The sequence below is a fragment of the Balaenoptera borealis genome, assembly GCF_965194805.1.
Source record: "Balaenoptera borealis genome assembly, chromosome: 9".
NCBI lineage: Eukaryota > Metazoa > Chordata > Mammalia > Artiodactyla > Balaenopteridae > Balaenoptera > Balaenoptera borealis.
In genome coordinates this window covers 108,657,890-108,680,088 of record NC_138873.1, presented here as the reverse complement: position 1 = coordinate 108,680,088, position 22,199 = coordinate 108,657,890, and the positions used below count along the sequence as shown (strand labels likewise).

General features: G+C 40.8%; 1 protein-coding gene across 2 annotated transcripts in view; it reads left to right on the top strand.

Moving 5' to 3' along the window:
* COL9A1 (collagen type IX alpha 1 chain) overlaps positions 1 to 22,199 on the top strand; it is a 95,470-nt gene that overhangs the window by 66,777 nt on the left and 6,494 nt on the right. For both annotated transcript variants that reach the window (XM_082405062.1, XM_082405063.1), the window contains 9 exons: positions 5,330 to 5,383; positions 5,990 to 6,061; positions 6,570 to 6,605; positions 7,290 to 7,334; positions 8,872 to 8,904; positions 11,970 to 12,116; positions 12,331 to 12,385; positions 14,082 to 14,270; positions 19,633 to 19,710. In XM_082405062.1, coding sequence (XP_082261188.1) covers positions 5,330 to 5,383; positions 5,990 to 6,061; positions 6,570 to 6,605; positions 7,290 to 7,334; positions 8,872 to 8,904; positions 11,970 to 12,116; positions 12,331 to 12,385; positions 14,082 to 14,270; positions 19,633 to 19,710 — 709 coding nt within the window. The remainder of the gene's footprint in view (positions 1 to 5,329; positions 5,384 to 5,989; positions 6,062 to 6,569; positions 6,606 to 7,289; positions 7,335 to 8,871; positions 8,905 to 11,969; positions 12,117 to 12,330; positions 12,386 to 14,081; positions 14,271 to 19,632; positions 19,711 to 22,199) is intronic.

The window sequence follows — 22,199 nt, the reverse complement described above, 5'->3', positions numbered from 1 at the left end:
GGATGCCCTGCATCACAGGAGGAGATGGCTTTTTCCTCTGTTTCTCTGACTGGACATCCCATGTGCCCTCCTAGATACAATTGAAGTATTAATTCTGCAACGGAACCATCTCTGATGACGCCCTACCCCCCAGATAGAAGCGATCTCTCCTTATTCTGAACCTGTAACCCTTGGTCCCTTTTTGCCCTGTCGTGTGGAAACTGCAGGAAGTCAGGAACATGTCTGATCCACGTTTGTGTTCCCTACATCTCTTTCCTCGGGGCCTGCCGTAAGGTCGTGCTCAATAAATATTCCTTGAAATGCATTGGATGGGAGGTACAGTAAATCCTTCTGTGCTGCTTCCGTTCATAATTGACTTCTCACTTACTGCTGTAAGGTCGTCCTCAATAAATATTCCTTGAAATGCATTGGATGGGAGGTACAGTAAATCTTGCTATGCTGCTTCTGTTCATAATTGACTTCTCACCTAATATAAATTTTTCAGAAGAGTATCATGAGTGGTTATAAATATTATGGTTCTGGATCAGAGTTTTTACACCAAATGTACTTACTGAAAGATACATTTATTCTTTCATTTTACATCATTAAATTCATTTTCTTGGTAAATTCACACACTGTCACCTATTCCCCACAAGTTTGATCAGTTTTTCCTGCAAATCTTAAATTGAGAAGCCGAGTAGAAGGAATGAAACCTATTTCTAATGTGTCCTGTGAAAGAATCAAGGTTAACTGAAGTCTGTCTTTGAAATTAAAGTTCTCTTCTCCCCTTTCCTCACCATTGTTCCATCAACTTTCACCAATGCCACGGCAAAAAATATTGGAGTTTTGGCATCTCTAGGGATTACGTATGAGCACGTATCTTTACCACTTGTCTTGTGCTTCCTTCCGGCTTTCTCTGTCACATTCCCCTGGGTTTACACATGCATCTGGGTGACTCCTGGTTTAGAGCCAGCAGGTGGCTGGGGCCTCTGATTGGGTCCTACCGTGTAGTGGCTCCTGGTCCATCTTCCTCCTCCAGGCTTCTCAGAACTTGCCAGGGCTTTTGTTGAGTGGGTTGTGTTTGCTCTGCTCTCGTGATTTCAACTGGGATGAGTGCCACACAGATATACCCCCAGTTTTCTGAAGACTATATACTCGTGGAGTATGGAAGCCTGTCTCCTCTCTCTTGAAGTCTTCTACCCTGACCCCATCACCAACAGCTTCAACACAGAGGTCCCACATGATGTGCTGTTGAGTGACCTAAGCTGCCTTCCTACCCCACCAGACTCTGGAATATTCTCCCTGTCAACACTTCGTGAAGCAGCTGTGATGGTTATGGTGTAAACAGATTGTCCTCTGTTTCTGTGTGAGGGGATATTTAAACCTACACTGGAGAGAAATACAAAATACACAATGTTGTAAAATTGAATAAATCTTAAAAAATATTTCTGTGGCAAGCCTAAAAATTATCCCTGTAGTAGGACTAATATGATCTGCCAATGTTAATATGAAAATGGGTTTGTAAAAGCAGCAATCTTTAGCAATCATAACTCATCTTCTGGGTTGAACATCCTTTTTGCCAGAAAGAGGCATTTAGTGTAGACTACAGACTGAGTATAGAGATTTATAATTTCCCAGTTCTGAAACTGGCAAGGTACTAAGGATAATGTTCGTTCTTCAGCTACTTAGCATTTTGGGTTATCAGGCAAATACAACAACCATCACAATCTAGAGCACAGTGGAGTAAAATCCATTTTTTTGGTAAAATAATTATGACAACCCAAGTATAATAAAATGCATTTTTCGGTGGTATTTTAGAAGTCTGATAGTTCCATTTTGAAAGGGAGACTTCCATATTGAAGTATTTGTATTTATTAAAATGAGTTTTACAAAATACCTCCTAGAATTTGTTTATAAAAAAGGCGCCTTCTTAGTGATCTGACAGAAACTCGAGAAATGAGGACTAGAGACTGGTTTTTTCCAAGCATAACTCATGCTTTTAAAGAAATTTGGAAGATTTGAAGAGAAAAGAACGTTTAATGGAACATTTGATTAAAAACCATCATTTTGACTGATGTCTTTATTCCTTGGATAAACATAATAACTAGCACATCTGCGGTGCCTACTATGAGCTGGACGTTGTTCTAAGTACTTCATGTATCTATTAAATCCTCCCAAAAGCCCATTATACAGATGAGGAGACCGAGGCACAGAGGGGTTGAGTTGCCTGCCTGGAGTCAGCTGGTGCATGGCAGAGCCAGACTTCAGACCTGGCCTTGGGGCTCAGTGTCCAAGTCCCCATCTCCACCCTCTAATGCCTCCAAAGTCAAGGTTCCGCTGGATGTTTTTATTTGAAGTTAGCTTGGCAAATTCTAATGGCACAAAACACATTTAGCAAATTTTAGTATTTATGGAGCTTTCACAGTGAGCATTTAACAAGAATCTAAGTAAAGCTGGTGAAGACAAACGAACAGAACATAAGCCCCAGCAATTTCCTGGGTCTTACCCCAGACCTACAGAATCAGGACCTGGGGGAGAGGGGTGGAATGCGGAGGGGAATGGGGAGGTGGGGTGGTGAAGACACCAGTGAAATATATTTCTAAAACCTACTCAGGGGATTCTGATGCACAGCCAGGGTTCGGAATCACTGGTAGAGGATCTGCATCTTTTCTTTTTTCTTTAAGCCTTGATTGGCTTCTTAGATAGGGATGAATTGGAAGATGTGTCTTAACATGTTGGAGATAAATATGGTGGCACAGAGCACCCAAGAGAAAAATAGAGCATTTTCTTATGGTCTTCACATTTTCAGTGGTAGGATGTTGCCTTTTTTTCTGGTTCCTTCCGATTCTCTTGTTAAAACCCATAACTTTTGTCAAGAGGTTTGTAAATATAAGCCATGGGACAGAAGAGCCATTTCCCCACCAGCCTCTCTGGCCCACATCTGAGAATGTGGTTTCACCATAGCTGTTGAAACAGAAGAGATTTATCATTTTTTTAGCACTCTTGTTGTTACCAGGTTAGGGTGAATTGCTCCCTGCAGGATGTATTTAGTTTAACCTGTGTGTTTTTAGAGATTACTATTTATATCTCAATTGCTCATGTTCATCTTAGTTACAGGTGAAATTAAAGAACTTAGAGGAAGAATATGCATGTTTCTAGAACACATAGAAATCATAAGAATGGCCACGAGAATATCTTGCCCTAACTTTTTTTTTTTTTTGTAGCTGTTTGGTCATTGTGAAAATAAACATTACCTTTTTGCACAGTGGGATGATTTCTATAGAAATACCTAAGTTCAGAATAGCCAAGGATTTACAAGCTAGACATGAAATAAAAATGAGGACCCACACGCTGTCTACTTGTGCAGGGACAGAAAAGTGAATGCCCGTAATTTCACCCATCCCTCCCCTGGTCCCACGTGTGTTGCCCTGTCACGGCTACAGGTCAGCAGAGCAGGCTGGCTAGACTGGGTTCTGAGCCGTTCGTAGGTATTACCAAGGGCTGCCGGGGCTTGGAAAAGACTTCTGAACTGAATAATAAGAGCTCATGAAAGACAGAGAAAATAAGATTCCAGCAGAGAAAATCTTTGTCTTTGACTGAAAAGATAATTAATCTCTCCAAAAGTAAATGAAAGGTTATACAGTCCTTTCTTTTCATTTAGCCTTTTGGTTTGTGGAAGAGGAAAAGAGTATATTAATCATCTTTGTTTTGGATAAGATGGCATAATGGTTCATTTATTTAGAAATGAATACTTGAGGTTGTATCGAGAACTTTGCTTTCCCTTTCTGACACCATTAATTATGTTTCCCACCAATGACTGTTAATCGTTCTGTGAATTAAAGTCATTTTATCTCAATGACATTTAGGATTTCAGTCAGGACGCAGTTCAGAAATAATTTGAAAATGCCAGCAGAGCAGATGTACTGAAGAAAATCTATCTTGAACTTTGAAGTGCTGGGTCATATTAATGGGGTGAAACACAATCTTTATGTGTAGAGATGCATAGAAGAATCTATCATAGTGGCTGGTTTTCACCTGACTTATCAATATATCCTTCTAACATCCGTCCTCGTGGGGCACTGCTTCTGGCTTCCAAGCTGCTCACAAGGGTTCCGTACCAATGTATTATTCAAACTCATGCATTAGACAGAACATTTATATAAAAGTTTCTGAAAAGCATTTAAGAGTATTTTGTTTAAATCACCTATAAGTCATATGAAACAACTGCCATGAAATTATAGCTAGAGACTTGTAATTTGGCATACATTTCTCAGTCCTTTAGAGCAACTGAAAATGCAGAAGGTTTATAGATCTTGACATTTTGTTCTTTTTATAGATGAATGAATAACATATGGGTCAGATCAGGATAATCTTATCAGAAGCACTTATAAATATTAAACATTAATATGAAGTTGTCATGTCATTTTAAAGAAAAACAAACTCAAAAGACTACCTTCATTTTGTGTACACCATCCAGGAAATGTGATTATTTATCCAGCAACCTCAGTGTTCAGCTTAGTTGAACTTGCGTTAGAAATGAAACAAGCTTTTGTCAGACTGCATACAAGTGTATGAAGTTCTCAGAGAAAGAAATTGAAGAGTTCATGGTGTTTCCTTTTCTCAAAGGGCTTAGAGTTTCAAATAAAAAATTGATATTGGCTCACAAAATGAAATTAGAGTGTTGCTTTTGGTGTATCTACATTATAAATTGTACTTTCCAAAGTCTATTTAATCTTTTAAGACATGATTAGAAGGAGTAGAACAAAGAATTTTTCAGAAACTTTATAAATTTCTACTGTTTATGTCTTTTTGAAGTTACAGTAGTAATTTGAAGGCGAACATCTCTGTCCTGTGTCTTTTTCACTCTTTCGAGGTTCAAGATCATTTGCCAGATACTGCTTTAAAATGTACTGTAGACGTGAAATTTACTCTGTGTTTTACACATTTATGTGAAATTCAAAATTTTACTATACCTATACCTCAAGAACATGTAGTCTAAATGAGAGGATAAAGCATGTACACAAGTCACCATAATCTAATTTGGATGGTGAAGTAGATGCTGAAAATTCCTAACTGCCATTTCTTGTAGATGTATCAGGTATGATGTCCATCGAACAGTCTGTATTCACAACAAACAGCATTAGGACTGTTAGAACTCAGGATGAACACTGAGGAGGCTGCAGGCATTTAATATAAAGGTCTCTGCCTTCAGTTGAAGATGGGGAGAATACTTTGGTGACCTTTATATTTAGACAAAAACCTAGGTAGCATGTTACTTCATTGAAATAGTGATTAAACATTTGCATTTCGGCAAACTGTCTAGTTGACCATCATGTTTGTGTGTTTCTAGGGCAGTAGAGGTGAACAAGGACCAGTAGGACCCCCAGGACTACCAGGTAAACTGGTAAGTAATATTTCTAGTCCCTGGCCGTTTATTTGCTTCATACGAAACACAATAAATTTTTTAAAAGAAGCGAGGAGAGAAAAATAATTTACAAAGGGTAATTGAATCACCCTTACTTGATTTCTATTCCTATGTGAATGTGTGAAAATGTAAATGAGGAATTTCAAATTAAATCTAGGAGACCCGTAAAGGGTATTTTAATCAGCGTGGTTTGTAGCATTTATTGGAAAACTGGGAGAGATACAAAGTGCTACATTTGGCTCCTGGTTGTTCTTGGCCTTGGAGAGCAAGTGCGTGAATGCCGCCTTTTACTTCTCCAGCCGTGCTTGTTTACACAGCCAGCGAGGCGGGGACTCAGCTCAAAGAGCCCACTGTTGGGAAGGGGTGCTAGCCTTGGAGCTGGGGACCTCAGAGGTGGGATGGAGTCGGGGGCGACTGGCTCTCTTCTCCTGGGAGTTGGGAGAGTGACAAATTTGAGAAGCAGAGTTAAACCAACATAGCACATTTATTCTAGACAGGAGTCCACACACCCAAGGTTGCGTCTGGCTTATGTGCTTTCAATGTTTCGGTAGCAGTGGTTCTGGGGACTCTGTGTTTGTCTTTCAGGGTTCTCTCGGCAGCCCTGGCCTCCCCGGTTTGCCTGGTCCCCCTGGACTTCCTGGAATGAAAGGTGACAGGGTAAGATACCTAGCTGCCCAGAAAGTTCCTTATTTGGAAGGGTGATTTCTACTATGTTGAGAAACCAAGGTCGCTTTTGGCCCAATGGAGATTTTTTCTAGAAATTACCATAGAGAGCTATCAAGAAAGATATCTTAAATTACTGAGAGTTGAGATTAAGAAACAAACAAAAAAATCTATTAATATAGTAATTTATCAGAAGGGAAAAATAAAAGCTGAGTAAAGTAAAAATTTCAGCTGTAATCACACCTCCTATTTAGTTCTAAACTTCCAGTCCTACTAATTACATTTGACATGGATGTGATCAGAGGACACTTCAGGTTGCCAGTGATTTTTTTGGACAATTGTCAGTTTCTCCAGGTCTGACCTGACTCTTGCTAGGTGGTGAGGCGATGGGGATTATTCATACTTGTTCCTATTCACCAGCCCAATAAGGGGAGTTGGTTCGTTTGAAATTATATAGTTAAAAACCTCAAAACACTGAAAAAGTATATTTTATTCATTACAGGGTGTAGTTGGTGAACCTGGTCCAAAGGGTGAACAGGTAGGTGCCACGTGTGAAATGCAGCGCTTAATGTGCATTAATGTGCTTTACCAGCAGGGGGCACTGGCTGATCTGCGGTGTGGGTAAAACGTGGAGGCTCAATGTACTTCATAGTGAGTGAAACGCAGGGTTTAATTTGGTCTGTAGCCCTATCTACCATTTTAATAAGCCGGAGCGAATGATGGCTCTGCCTTCAAGAATACACATGGTCCTTCCTTTGAAGAGAATGGCCCTGTCTCTCTTACGCAACAGATGGGTTTACTCCAGTCTGATGAGGCCTTCCATAGCCGCATCATAATGTTTTGTTTTTTCTTTACCAAGCCCTTAGCAAATAAACAATGCATGTGAATTAGAGTTAGTCCTTGCCCTGGTGTTTTTTTTTGGTTGTTTTTTTTTTCAACTGTAAGAGCCCTTTTTAAGTATTACCTAATTATAAAATTGCTGGATATAGTCATTAATCCTTAACTTTAGCAGAAAGTCAACTTCACCTTCTGGCTTTTCTCTGGGCTGTTTTCTGGGTTGGACAAGCCCCTGACAGCTAGATAGGAAAACCACTGAGATCATTTCGTATTTCTGCATGATCTTGGGGGGCACCGCAGGGACTTTTGAATGCTTCTCAATGTTGACTGGTTAAAATTGAGCCAAGGAACTAAGAATTTTAAAAATGTGACTTTTAATTTTTAGGGTGCCTCTGGTGAAGAGGGAGAACTGGGAGAAAAGGGTGAACTCGTAAGACACTTTTTTTTTTCTGGTTATTGATGGAGACTCACTGATTTTGAACTGTATTAGAAACATACATACTTTTTCTTTTCTCTGACCTTGCTATCCTTGCTGACTTCTTTAAAGGTAATACGTTTCTTACATAAGCTAAAAAACAACCCCCGAGAATCGCACCCAAGATCAAGTAAAGTGGAGGGGAAACACGCCAACATTGATAGACGTGGCCTTAAGTGTTGGGAGGACAAAGCGTTCCCTTTGGAGGGCATGTTTTCTTGTGGTTTTCCATCTAGATATTCAAGGTGATTCTTATATGGCTGTAGACAAGTCTATGAAAAGTGCCCATCACGGAAACAAAATTAAAGCTTTATTATAGTTTGTATTATAGGTTATTGTAGTTAGAGAGTTGAGGCCCCCAAGTTTGACCGTGGGTATTCTCCACGGCCTTTTGGAGTCTAAGACCCTCCAAAGAAGTGATTCCAACTCCAGGGGAGGCTTCTGCTAAATCTCCAGGAAGGCGGGGAGGAGGAGAGCAAGTCATCACCTCCACAGCACTGCTAGGTCTGCTGGCTTATCCTTATGGTTAAGAGACCATCTAACGGGACCTCGTGTGGAAACTTATGCTTGGTCCTTTGGGGGTGTGTGTGTGACAGAATTCTCAGAAAATAGTTTCAGAGAGCTTTTAGTACAGGAGAAAATGCTGATAGTGTTTTATTCAGAGTTTTAGGATTTCAGTTAACATCCGAATGAGGCAAAGCTTCCTAACTATTAAGTAAATTAGAAAAAGGGTGATTTCAATTTTATTTTCTGTTGAAACTGTTCATTTTATAAGCTAAGAGGATGTTTTATTTTTTAATTTATTTATTTTAAAATTTTTGTTTCTTTATTTTTGGCCGCACTGCGCAGCTTGTGGGATCTTAGCTCCCCTACAAGGGATCGAACCCGTGCCCCCTGCATTGGAAGCGTGGAGTCTTAACCACTGGACCTCCAGGGAGGTCCTTAAGGGGACGTTTTAAGTCATCCTGTTTTGTAGTGGACATGCACTGACGTGCTAAGATGAGCTGAATTCATACCTAGAACTAGTGGTGGGAGATAGTCAAGGTTTTTTTTTAAGCATAAGAGCATGCATATTTGGTTTGATAGACTTTTGGGGATGAGTTTAAAATATTGTTAGAGTTTCAGAAATGAAGTCATCTGGTTTAAATGTCTATTATGTTTTATAACAGCATGCTAGCTTAATGTCTTTTGACTTGCACATTTCAGTTCTCCACACCTAGCATTTTAAATCTGAATGCAGCCTTGGAGAGCTGTGATTCAACCCTATTATTTAACAGACAAGTTAGCCAAAGGCTGGGAGGTTACCAGGTTTACACTGGGTCCTGAAGTTAAGTAGCAGAGCTGGGACCAGAATCCAAATTGTGAATCTAATTTTTTTCTGTGGTGTCATGGTTCTTCTGTTCATGGTTTTCTATTGAGTTTGGCAGCATGATAACATTTTTAGAGTTTTTAGTAAACATTGTTCTAATATAATTTTGTTTTATTGATTTAGGGAGATATAGGATTACCTGGCCCAAAGGGATCTGTAAGTATAATGAACAGTAACGGTATAAAAAATAAAAATATGAATAAAGCTGTAGAAAATGCAATGCTCTGCTTTATGAAATCATTCTAGAAAATTCAATTCTAAAAGGACTTACCTTTAAGGAAATTAACATCTAAACTTATTCTTTAAGTAGTGGATTAGTCCAAAGAAAAAACCTCACAACACTGTAAATGGATCTGCCTTTTGACCTAATCACTCTAAAGGAAGTTTTTTTTTTTTTTTTCATATTATACTGAATATACATCGTAATTTCTTACACAAATGGGTTATTTTATAAGAACTGACCTGTGCTCTGCAGTGACAAGAACATGAGTGAATTTCATTGTCAGTCATAGCATTGCAAATATTTCAGTAATTTTCTTAATCTTCTGTGTGTTCTCGTTGGGGAAGTAAGATATAGGCATGATACCTAAGAAAATACAGATAATTATTAGAGCGAGAAAATAACCATCTCATTCAATTTATCATTTTACAGAAACTAAACTGATGTCCTTAGAGATTAGATGTATTCAGAATTCTAGAATCAATTAATAGCAAATCTAGAATGGCTTGCTAATCTGAAAGGAACGCACATCTAATAAAATAAGAAATTTAAGATAATACAAGGAGAAAGGAGGAAGCTCAGACTTCAATCTCAAGTGCATCTATCACCAGCTTCCATTAATCTCCAAGTCTTCTTGTTTCTGGAATCCCCGCCCCCGACTTCTCTCTGTCCTGGTCCAACGTGTTATCCTCGTGACAGCCAATGCCATCTAGATGAAAAGATAAAGCCCACTATCTATTCCTCCTCTGCTTAAAACCCTTTAAGAATAACATTTTAGAGAATAATTCAGACTCTTAGCAAATGCATACAAAGCCTTCGATGAAGTGGTCCGACCTCTCTGGAATGTCATCTGTCTGTGGTTCTTTTTTACTTGGCATATGCTGTTTAATGCCTTGTGGTCTTCTCCTAGTCCAGGACACTCTTTCTCTTTCCTTAGAATAGTACCTTCTACCTAAGCATTTAGCACCATCCTCAGCTCAGCTTTCTCCGGGAGGACCCACCCAGCCTTGGTTACACTGCCCTGCCCTGGGCTCTTCACGCAGCACTGAGATGGAAGCTATTATATTATATTATCTTACCTGTTTACATACTGCCTCTAAACACCACGTGACAGTCTCAAGCTTCAAATAACAGCTTTATGCCTAAGAATCTTTGACAGAAATCGTTTAGGATCGAGAACAATGTAAAGAGTAAACCTTGATAGAATTTGGTAATGGAAATCCTCCTTCACTGTCTAGAAATAATCAGTAATGTTCCAAGGTGAGAATTCAAGTTATAAAAGAAAAAAGTGGATGAACAATGCAGGTGTGAAAATGAGTTAATTTCATTTAAATTTGGATATAATACTAGGAATGAGCTCTTGATTCATTACCTCCCCTCCTACCCCTGTCTTTCCTGACATTACCCAAGTAATACAGATGAAATTGAAGTGCACCGTCCCAGAATCAGGGGAAAAGAGTTACTAAGAGAAAAGCTTTTCCTTTTCTCAGTGATTTCAGCAAGACAAAGCTGGTAAGTGGGTGAGGTCTGCACTCTCGTTTCTACATCAGCATATCCCTCCTCAAGTGAGGAATTCTTTCCCAAAGACCCAGGGCCCTGTGACATCCCGGTCATGTTGGCCCTTGATCTCTTCATCAAAAATGCCCTGCTCCTTGTTCTAGCAAAATTTCAGACGTTGCCAGCAAGGTAATACACTCTGATTTGGCCTCCTTTGTTTTCCGCCAGCTCTTTTAGCACATTCTGAATTCATTTTGGCTTCTCCTCCGGGTTTTTTAGAAGTTGCTATGGTCTTGCATACCAGTCACCCGACAATTCCCCAGCCTTCGTTCCATAACACATCCTTAGCTTTCCCCCTTGACCCTGATTCTGGAAATCTTTTAAGCCATAATTTCTTCATAGAGGCAATTTTGACAGGTTGACTAAGATGAATATCAATTTTTTTTTTATATAAAGAGAGATTGGAAGAAGCACACTCCATGAGCTTTCTTTAGATGTGTCTAGTGAAAGCCTTGCATCATCACCTTTATTCCTTCAGTTTAAAGCATGTGAGCTTTTGAACAAGTTGGCTTTTCCTAGATAAATGTTGCATATGGAAAAGAAGCAGGATTGAGCTGCTTTATGAACATTCAGATCTTGAGCAGTGGTGTTCCCTCCATGTCTCCTGTGCTTTTATCTTCTCGTTTTTATTTTGAAAACAACAGTCCGCTGAAACTACTTTGCCACAAATTCCACCAGAGGTAGTTTAAGAAAAAGTGAATTAATTTAGCCTCTCTTTAAAGCAGTTTTTGTAGATGAGGACTTTAAAGATGCTTTTTAGTGGTCTGCTTTCAGAAGAAACATTTAATTGGTATATGCTTTTGTGCTAAGGCAATAATTGGTTTCTTTTTAACATCTTTAATGTTTAGATTTTTAACTTCCTCAATACTTAGATAAATTGTGGACTCACTCTTTTTGTTCTGGCATTTTAAATGCACTGATTAAGTTTTATGTTAGTATTTTATAATTCCTGGATACATCTGGCTTCTTCAAACTCTCCAAAGAATGTTATAAAGGCTAAATAACTTATGTTCTTGGAAATATCTTTATTCTATGCTTTCTATATTGGTGATAGAGAATGTGACATGTCTTGTGAACTCAGTGGCCTTTTTGTGGCCAGAAAAAGTTAACCCGTTTTATTAAAAATTAACGTGCTCTTAGAAGTGACTTCAAGTGTGAAGAATGTGGTTTTAAAATATATTATTCCCATTAACATTTTGAAATAATAACCATACCCCAAAGAAAGATCTTTAACACGTTTCCTTGAGCTGGAATTCTAAGAGATTGGAGAGCTGCTGTGTGGCATTACGTGCGTTTACCTTGAGGCTTTGTAAGCTCTCAGCAAACACGTCTTGGGAGACAGAGCGTAAGTAAACCCGCAGTTTCATGGCAGCGCTTGTATCAACGTGAAGCAGACGCATTCCTTGCGTCTAGCCTGGACTTACAGCGTGTCCTTGTGTTCCAGGCAGGTAACCCCGGGGAGCCTGGCTTGAGGGGACCCGAAGGAAGCCGGGGGCTGCCTGGGGAGGAAGGACCGCGAGGACCACCTGGCCCGCGAGGCGTGCAGGGAGAACAGGGCGCCACCGGCCTGCCCGGGATCCAGGGCCCTCCCGTGAGTGTTGGGCAGCCCCTGGGGTTTCCCTTTGGAGATGCCATCCCACGGCAGGGGGCGCGGGGGTAGCACCAGACCTCAGCGGCTCAGCAGCATGGGGCCAGCTCTTCTGGTTCCAGCCACCTGGTCCCTTGCCCAGCCTGTCGGTTTACCATTGAACAATGTCCCCTTTGTGGTTCCATGTACAAACTGGCTTCTGTCTCTTCTGTCCCAGGGCAGGGCACCAACGGACCAGCACATTAAGCAGGTCTGCATGAGAGTCATACGAGGTAAATAAATCATCACCGCTTGGCTTTTTGCGTGCTGTAAAGGCGGGGGATTTTGAATAACAGCAATTTCACGTCTGTTCTAGTTAATCGGTATATGCGTTTGTGCTAAGGAAATAATAGGTTTCTTTTTTAACATCTTTAATGTTTAGATTTTTAACTTCCTCAATACTTAAACTATGGACTCATTCTTTTTGTTCTGGCGTTTTAAATGCATTGATTTAGTTTTATGTTAGTATTTTATAATTCCTGGATACATCTGGCTTCTTCAAACTCTCCAAAGAATGTTATAAAGGCTAAATAACTTAGGTTCTTGGAAATATCTTTATTTTATGCTTTCTATATTGGTGATATAGAACGTGACATGTCTTTTGAACTCAGTGGTTTGCCATGTGCAATAACTTATAGCCTCAAGGAAAAATATTACCTTTCTGGGCTCGCCTGCATTTTTTTTTGCCAGTGGGGTTAATTTACAAGAAAACATGCACACACACAGATACAGACACTTTTTCCCCCCTTTGGAACACAAATTCTGAGGCTCTTTCCCCTCTTAATATCTTACCACTTGGTGTGTCCTGGCACTGACCTAGGCTCTCTCTATAGATTATATGAGAAGTAACTGGCAGACTTCTGCCCAGAAGAAGCCTGTGGAGATTGCTATTTATTATTTGATTCTGGTTGGAACCAATTCTATCATGAAGAAACACTCATCTTTTGTGTGTCCAGGAGGTAGTATAATTTGTCTAGTAGAATCATAAAGTTTTTCAGAATGAAATGGTTCCCTCTATATTTGAAAACCAATATCGCAGACATCTTATCTTGAAAGAATATTTCCATTTTAAACATTAAGTGCTGAGAAAATTATGACTTTATGTGAACTCTTACTTAAATAAGGCCAACTTAGGATACTTGCATTTGAACAATTTAAAAATCTTGTTGAGAAATGTGTTTCCAATTCATTTTCTCCTTCACACCCTAAATTAAAAAAAAAAATTACACTAAAGTATTTCCCCTATTTTAATGGGAAAATGTTCTTGTTCTCCATGGTTTTAGTGGATGTTTCTTAATCTATTTAATGCTTCCTGAAAGACCCTACACAGTTATGAATTTTTAAGACAGGCAGTGACCATTCCTAAGAAGCAGGCTTTCTTTAATGTCTGGTGTCTCTTCCAAGCACAGAAAAACTTTTGAGAAGGAGAATTAATAGAAAGTCATGAATCCTCAGGGTATTTCATATTACTTAATATCTCCAAGCTAAAAAGGTGAGCCTAGGTCTCAAATGGTATCTCAGTACTAATTCTGGACAATGTCCTTGCATTTGAGAAGCTTCTGGATGTCCACTTCTTCCTGTGTTGAGAAGCTCACTTTCTTTTCATCCTGGCTTTTCAGGTAACCAGCCAGGTTCAGGTGACACACTTATCTCTTTGGACACCGCTCAGCCCTGAAGTTTAAGGTCTTTTATCCCCTTGTCTCACAGCAGCAGGACCAGATCCATCCAGGGAGGGCTGAACAAAGCAGCACCAGTGAAACTTCCTGGCAGAAAGCCCGTGGAAATGACCCAGCTTTATTCAGGCCTCACCAGCAGTTTTGAAGCTCTGGTGACACATTTAGAAAAAAGGCACTTGAAATAGTTCTTTTTTCGTTTGAATCGCTTTCATGTTTCTGACTTCCCTGGACTGTTTTGTTTATTATCTCTTAGAGCATTTTGCTGAGATGGCTGCAAGTCTCAAGCGTCCAGACTCCGGAGCCTCGGGCCTCCCCGGGCGGCCTGGCCCCCCTGGTCCCCCAGGCCCCCCTGGAGAGAACGGTTTCCCAGGCCAGATGGGACTTCGAGGCCTCCCGGGCATGAAGGGCCCCCCCGGGGCTCTTGGTTTGAGGGGAGCGAAAGGTAAGGCATTTTGTCCACGTGGAACCAGGAACACACACTGGCTTTTTTCAGATGAATTCACTTGTCTTAAAGGGCCAGGTATCTATGAGACAAGAAGATGGATTGTTCTCTTTTACTGTGGTGATGGTAAAGATTAGAGAACTATCGTTTGATATTTTCTTGACCTTGGTGTGTGACGACAGTAGACCCAATACCAGAATTAAGGTCTCTTGACTTTTGGTACTGATCTTTTACAGTTACACTGCTTTAATTATAGTTCAAGATAAACTTTACAGGATCTGGTAAAGGATCTTTAAAGTTTTGTTTGTTTGTTTGTTTTTTTGAGACCTTAATATCATTGTAGAGCTCTTCTAAGACGGCAACTGGCCCTCGAATGTTTGTATCTGTTACTGCAAGTAACAAAATTTGTTAGCAGGACATCAGAAAAATCAGAGCATGAGTCAAAGCCGCCTCCCTCTTCTTTTAAAGAGTGACACTGGATATCAGTTTTGTTGGTTTTTTTTAAATTTTCGGCTCTGAGGTACAACTTTATTCCTTATTTAACATGTGAGAGGGTGTGAGGGAGTTTGTTTCTTCTCCTTTTATTTAAAGCAAGTTAAGCCCTGGAAACCAGTATTTTGTAGGAAAGAGGGATTGTGAGTGTGTTAGGTATTCTGCAGAATTTGCAGAAGAACTGGCTGCTTCTGATGCTGTTTGCTAGATGATGTGAGTATGTCAGCACGGGGGCCGGTGGGCCTGGGATAATCGACAGAAGGGACTAAAAGTGCAGAGTTTCTGCATCATGATGAGCGACTGACAGCTCTCTGCGGGAACTTCAGAAAAACGTGGCATCAAAAACAAGAGAGGGACTTTGGTTTCTTAGGCAGTGGTGTTCCAATTAGGGATAAATATTATGGTGCTAATGGTCAGAGGTCAAGCAAGATGCCTTTCTGGATCTGTAGATGAATGGCTGATGTGTTTGGCTCACGACACCCTCAGCTGGAACAGTGCTGTTAATTACTTTTTTTGTTTGTTTTGGCATGTGTAGAGATGCGTGTTAAAAAAAAAACAAAATGAGCCCTAATTGGGGCCTCTTGTAAACCTGGCACGATTTCCATGTTTTTGGAGGCTGGACAAAATCATATGGAGAGAGCTCCAAGTTCACCTTAAAGAGAACTGGACCTCTTCTCTGAAAGAACCCCTCAGCCATTCATTCATCTTGGTCCTGCTTTGAGCTTGCGCTCAGGAATCCATAGCGGAGGTGCTCTCCCCGTGGTCGGGCTCCGCTCGCTCCATAAACCAGTCTAGGGAGCTCCATGCTGTGGGCGGACTGCTGGCTGGGCTGGCCCTGTGCTGCCCCAGCCCACGGATGCCTCCTCTGCCTTGGTGAGTTCACTGAAGTGAACTGAAGTACAGCGGTTCCGAAAAAGTGGTCCCTGCAGCACTGCATCACCGAAGACCCCCTGAGTCAGCAACTCCGGAGAGGGGCCCGCAGGGGAAATGCCCAAGTGCAGGGTGGTCCTTACCCGACAGGCAAGCTCCCGCCTTCCCAGGGAAGGACCACCTTGTAGGGCCAAGAGGATCACAGCTCTGTTTTCTCTGGCCAAAAGGAAGTCTCCATATTTGGGGCCGATCTTAACTTTGAGTGAGTAGGAGCCCGCTCCTGAAGCCCCATCTCATTTCCTAAGACAGGAAAACGTCTGTGCACTTGCTCTACCAGGAGAGCCTGCCGAGGGCTGCCTTCTCCAGCCTGGGCTCCGCGCGGGACTGACCCGAGGAGCTTTAAACGCTGCTCGTGTCTGGGTCCCGTTCCCAGAGATTTTGATTGACTTGGTCTAGGCCCCAGGCTTTGAAACTATTCCCCAGGTTATCTGAACAAGCAATCAGGGCTGAGAAGCTCTGGAAACAAAGGTGACATGATCTGGACACTTTCCGGGAAGCTGGGAATCGCAGCGTGGAATTGTGTCTGGGTTGGGCTGGGTTGGCTCCAGTAGTGAACCTTATTTTGAAGGGAAGAAAAATATATTTCTATATTTGGAACCTGGGAAATGTCTCTGGCACGAAGTTCATTCATCAAGCAGAGTTCGATGTTACAAGGGACTTCCTCCTATTTTTTCTGCAGTGTTTATGACATAGCCTGTAATCTAGAAGTGAGATAGTTCTTTTCTTTTTGCTAAAGAACTTTCTCGCCCCGCCCTCCTCCATACCTTTCTTGGCATTGGGTCCCTTTAAAGCAGCATCTCCTCTGAGTTCTACTTCTTAAGATGTGGGGTGTGAGCAGAAAGGAATAATCAGATTTTCTGTTTCAGTCGATGCTGTCATACATTTGGAGCTGTATGGTTTTAGGTAATTGGACTTGACCTTTCTTGTCCACCACATACATTAGCAGTCCTACTTAGTAGAAAACACATAGTGTTCTACTACCCAAAGGTAGTAAAACAAATTTTCCTTGAGAATAAACACTCCACCATTTGAAACTTAACTGTTCCACCAATCAGAGAAGAGACGTGTTTCATTGTCACCTGTTGCTTTTTTGTTTTCATGCTTAACAAAGGAGGGATGGTGGAAGTCTTGGTTTGCCATAGAGTTGCTCTGAGGGCCTTTTTCCAGAGAAATTGCTCTGTAGATAAGTTTTATTAAAACAAATAAATTTTACCAAACCTTTTAACAGTTCAGGCTATCACTGTTTTCTTCCTAAAAAGTTACTTTGAAAAACACAGTGGAACATTTTTAACAGGAGCTAGTAGAAAATAGCCTCAGACCGTACTGAAAGCTTCCATCATGTTTTTGTATTTTTTTGGTTTTCACCGACATGTTTTGCACACTTTTACACAAACGCATTAGAGCTGTGTGTTCATTTCATGTGATGCTTGAGCAGAAACACGAGAGGCATCTGACTGGCCCTAGGTCCACTTTACTTAGGATTAAGGCAGTCTTTCATGTCATCAATACTCTTTTTAAATGTTCATGGTTTGTTAATTTTAAGTCCCTTTGAGGAGGGCTGTGTGTATTTTTAGATCTTTTAATGGGGGTCAAGCAGACGTGTCCCCGTGTTAACGAAGGCTTGGGAAGGTACACCGGGCATATCTGAGACTCACCTTTTCCAGTATTAATCTGCTCACCTGGAGGTGACACATCAATTATAGCTTCCAGATAGATGAAATCGATAGCAATTTTGGAGCAATGAGAATTTCTCTAGTTTCCCCAACTCTGTTCGTAAAGAGCTATTTTTTGATTCAAACTGTCTATTCCCTTCATACCTTATGCAAAGCTTATTTTACAAGCTTTTTATATGTCTTTTCTGACAATAGGCTAACAAAGGTGGACTTTAGTTCCCTGAGCCAGGTTTCCTATGTCTTGAAGGAAGACGTGACCAGTGTTTGAAGAAGTAGATTAACCCTGGGGGTTAGCAGAGCCGACACACGACGGCTGCGGCAGGTTGCAGTGTGGCTCTGTCCCGGGGCTCGTCGAAAATGTGTTTTCCCATGACTGACCACCAAAAACCAGTTTCAAAGCTAAGACAGGGGTCTTTTTTTTTAATTTGGAGAAAATGTTATTCTATATTATCATACAGTGCTGTTTATTATTGTCACCATGCTGTCTGTATTCCCTTTATTCTGCAGTGTCCAAATATGTTGGCAATCCCATCCAATGAATTTTTACTTTCAGATCTTGTGTTTTTCAGTTCTAGAATTACCATTTTTTTCCTTAAGAGTTTTCATATCTCTCCGGAAATCTCACATCACTTCGCCCATTATTTCCATCTTTTCCTATAAGTTTGGTAACATATATTGATATATAAAATAGTCCTTTTAAAGAGCCCGTGGTCTTACTCCTCGCAAACAACATTTTGAAGTTGGTGCGGCTTCACGCTAGAGCGTGCTTAACTGTCACGATCGCTGTGAAAGTTGCATTTTAATTTATAATCTTCATCTCGTGTCTTCAGAAAATGTGGCACATTCTCACTGCCAGCCTCAGAAATTATGAGATGACATATTTAAATTGCTAAGTTAACAAGAGAGCTTAAGCTGTTAGTTTTAAAAATGCTAATTGTCATATCTTCCTAATACAGTAAGGCCATATTGATGGTGAGTGTAAGAAACAACTAGTTTATGTATGAGTTCAAGCTGAGCTCTACATCCTTTCACAGTATTTATAAAATTTAAATTGTTTTCAAAATGTAGTTGATTCACCATAAAAATGTTCACACAAGGACATTCACAGCTAAAGTTAAAGTATGGTAACTTTTAAACATTCATGTCACAATTAGAGACTTTTGACTATTTGACAAATGCGCAGATAGTTATACAGATGTTCTTCCTATTTTTGTTGTGCACGTGACTTTGTTTTTTAAATGGTAACAAACCTGTCGATATTCAATGAGGTTGGGCGAATATGTGGAAAAAGTGATTATGTATAGAATTTGTTGCAAAATGCTATTGCATCTTGTAACAATGTAGTAAAATAATAATATACTACTATACTAATGGGATGGTAGAACTTGTCTTGTACTAGGAGCAGCATATGTCATTTAGGACCAGTTAACTAAGGTATTAGGTCATCTTGTTAATGAGGCCAAGTTTCTAAGTTTGGTCTCTGCAGGGCCAGGATAATTCATGTAACTTTGTTCTGTGGCTGCCGAATCCCTGAATTCAATCAACTGTCTTGCAAACACACATGGTTAGTTGCTATTACAAATGGGATCTGTTTTCATGTTGGATCTGCATATTTCTGATTAAACTTATTTTCCTAGTTATTTGATAATTTCGTTGCTATTACAAGTGGGATCTTTGTTCACTACATCTTATCACTGATTGTTGTTTGCATATATGAAAATGATTGATTTCCATGTATTTTGTACCTTGCTACTTTACTGAATTCTCTTATTGCTTTTAGTAGAGTTTGAGTTGATTTTCTAGGGTTTAAGATAAGCAGTCATATCATCTGAAACTAGGGATGGCTCAAACCAAATAATAAATAATAATGATAAAGTGGGCATCTTTGTAATGTTCTGGCTATAATGAAGCTGCTCTTTGTGCTTCCCGTTAAGCATTATGCCAGCTTCAGGGCTGAGATAGATATACTTTATCATGTTAAGGAAATAGCCTGAGTCTTTTTTTTATTGACTGTTGTATCAGGGATGCATGTTTAATTGTCAAATATCTTTTCCAGCATCTACAGATATGATCATTTGATTTTTTCCCCCTTAGATCTCTTAATATAATTAACTTGATTTTTGCCTTGCTACATACTTACTACGACCTACATTGTGGCAACTTCCTACTTTTTGGTTTCTGAATGTAGGCTTTGCTTTAAGTTTAAAAATATGGAACTTTACTTTTATAGACATATAGATCAATAACATTTCTCTAATGAAACGCAGGTGACATGGGGGAAAGAGGTGATCGTGGCCCTCCAGGAAGAGGTCCCAAAGGTTTGCCCGGGGCTTCAGGTCTCCCAGGTAAGAATGGGCAGGATGGGGTGGGACCTTGGTAGCGAGTGGTTGGTCTGAATTGGATCACATTTTACAGATTTGCTCTTCGTTTGCCTGTGCTTATCATGTGATGTGCAATAATGGCTGGCGGCCATCTTTCAGGACCAACGTTAATGAAGAGTTAAATAGTCTGTAAATCAAGTCTGTATTCTTTGAGAGAAAATACATGTCAGGGCTTGAAATATTACTTTCTTGAATAAATACTTTAAAAAATAGTGTCAAGGTCCAACCACAATGCACTCGTTATAAAATTCTGAATGAATGGGGTCCTGTCCACTTCTAGCCCAGTTGAGAGTTCCCTCTTCTTTTCTTTTAAACCAAAAAGTCAGAGCAGCAGGAAAACGAGTCCAGGTCTTCAGCGATTCGTGACGCACGGGGAGTAACTGACATTTTATTCTAAAAGCTTCTCCTTCAGGCATCCAGACCCTCCAGAGGCCCACGTCCCCAAATAAATAAACCTGAACATTCCTACTCACGAAAGTCATGCCCAAGGACGCATCCCAGCTGGGTCGACCGAGGTGACAAAGTGGCCTCTGTGTGAGAGCCCGGGTCCTCTCACTGGCCGTCTGTTCTCTTTACACACTGGCTGCTCTGTGGCCGGAGTCCAGGCTGCCGCACGTTGGGAATGTCTGCCAGGTCGAACCACAGAAGTAGCCTCTCGGGCAGAAAGCCAGTTCAGTTGAAGAGCATGAATGGCCTGCAGTCTCCCAGCAAACGCTCTGATCACTGCTGGGCCAGGGCTCAGGAAGGGCCCCAAAGCTTCCGGGAGACCAGTCCGGGGAGGTGGGGCTTGTGCAGGGGGGTGGCCCACACTCCCACAGTGGATTTGGAAAACTTGGTTGAGGGAAATCTAGCAAAAGAAATGATCGTTTTCTAATTCTGCCGGAGGCTTACATAGCCAGTTGTGGCTATAATTGCAGCCTGAAGCATCATTGCTTTCTAATTATCCATTGTATTGCTCCTGGGTTTGGCTTTCTCATTTAAAAGAATTTTTAAAAAATACGAATACATTTGGAGATAGCTCTAACACTGCCTTTCTAAAACGGTGATTCACGGGCTGTCGAGATGTTTTCACAAACTGATGAATTTTTGTGATTGGAAAAGGAAGCCTTTATGATTGGAAAAGGAGAGAAAATCTGGTTGGAGTTCAATGGGACCAAGATGAGAAGATTTTAGTAAACAATAAAGTCTGGATTCATTGATGGATGTTTAGAAGAGAGAAAAGGAAAATAGAATTTACCGAGTGCTCTTCTCCTTTATCAATGGTAGGAATAGGAGGTTTGAAAGCTGATAAAATATCGTCATTACCATTTACTTAGTTATCTATGTATTTATAGGAGAGACTAACAGTTTCTCCTTTGAGCATTTGGTTGACAGATAACAGTTCTTGGATCAGCAACTTGCACTATTAGCACGATTTTCCTTTATCAAAAATATATGATCATTTCTGGTGACTCATTTTTAAAAAAATCTGTTGATAAACCCCATTCTGAGTTTAAAAATGGGAAGATCGAGAAAGACCAGCTTGGATTTGTGCAGTGTCCCGGGCTGCCACGAGGGGGCGCGTTATGCCTCACCTCGGGCTTGCCTGGTGCTCCTGGGCCCTTGCTCCGCCCCAGGGGGCTCCACGGGTGGTTTTGCTTTTTAGCACACCTGTCATCTGTGCGGGCGCGTGGTAAGGTAGGGCAAGGCATCTCTGGCATCTCTGCCTGGCCCTCATTGCATTTCCCTTATGACAATGGTTCAGTTTGTCGCAGCTGGTCTTGGGATTAACACTTAAATCTGATTTCTTAAAAAGCTTCGTGGACTTCCCAATTCAGGGCCCTGAAACCTGCCCTTTTCCGTTTCCTTTCTGCCGTTTGCCAGCCCTTGCCCCTCCCTTCCTGGTACCACTTGGAAATTTGGTCTTTCTTTTTCTGTGCTTTTGTTAACATTTTCATTGAGAGAATATTTGACATTATTTAGTGAAAAATCGGAGTTACAGATTATTCTTGAAAAAATTAAAGCTAGCTCTCTGAAGCGTGCAATTTCCTCGGTGCTTTACTGCGCAGGCTCAAAGGGTCCATATTTATCAGTCTCCTTGAGGCACCAGCTGAGCTGGGGCTATGGCTTTGGGTCAGCTCACATCCCCTTGTCTACGCCTAAACGTACTCAGATGACAGTTTCCCAAATCCATCAAGTCCCCGAACAAGAGCTTTTAGGGCCATTCCGCCTCTAAAGTGAGTCCTCTGAAAGTGGACTCTTGGGAGTTTGGGTTCCATAAATCAGACATCTGGGCTCAAGTCCTGACTGTCACTTACTAGCTTTATGACATCGGGCAAGTTCTTGACTGCCCAGTGCCTATTTCCCCACTTACGAAAGGGTGATAATAGTCAATAATCACATCTCCCGGAGAGGCTAATTCTGAGAATTAAAGAAAAATCAATCCATGTAGAGTGCTTAGGACAGTTTCTGGC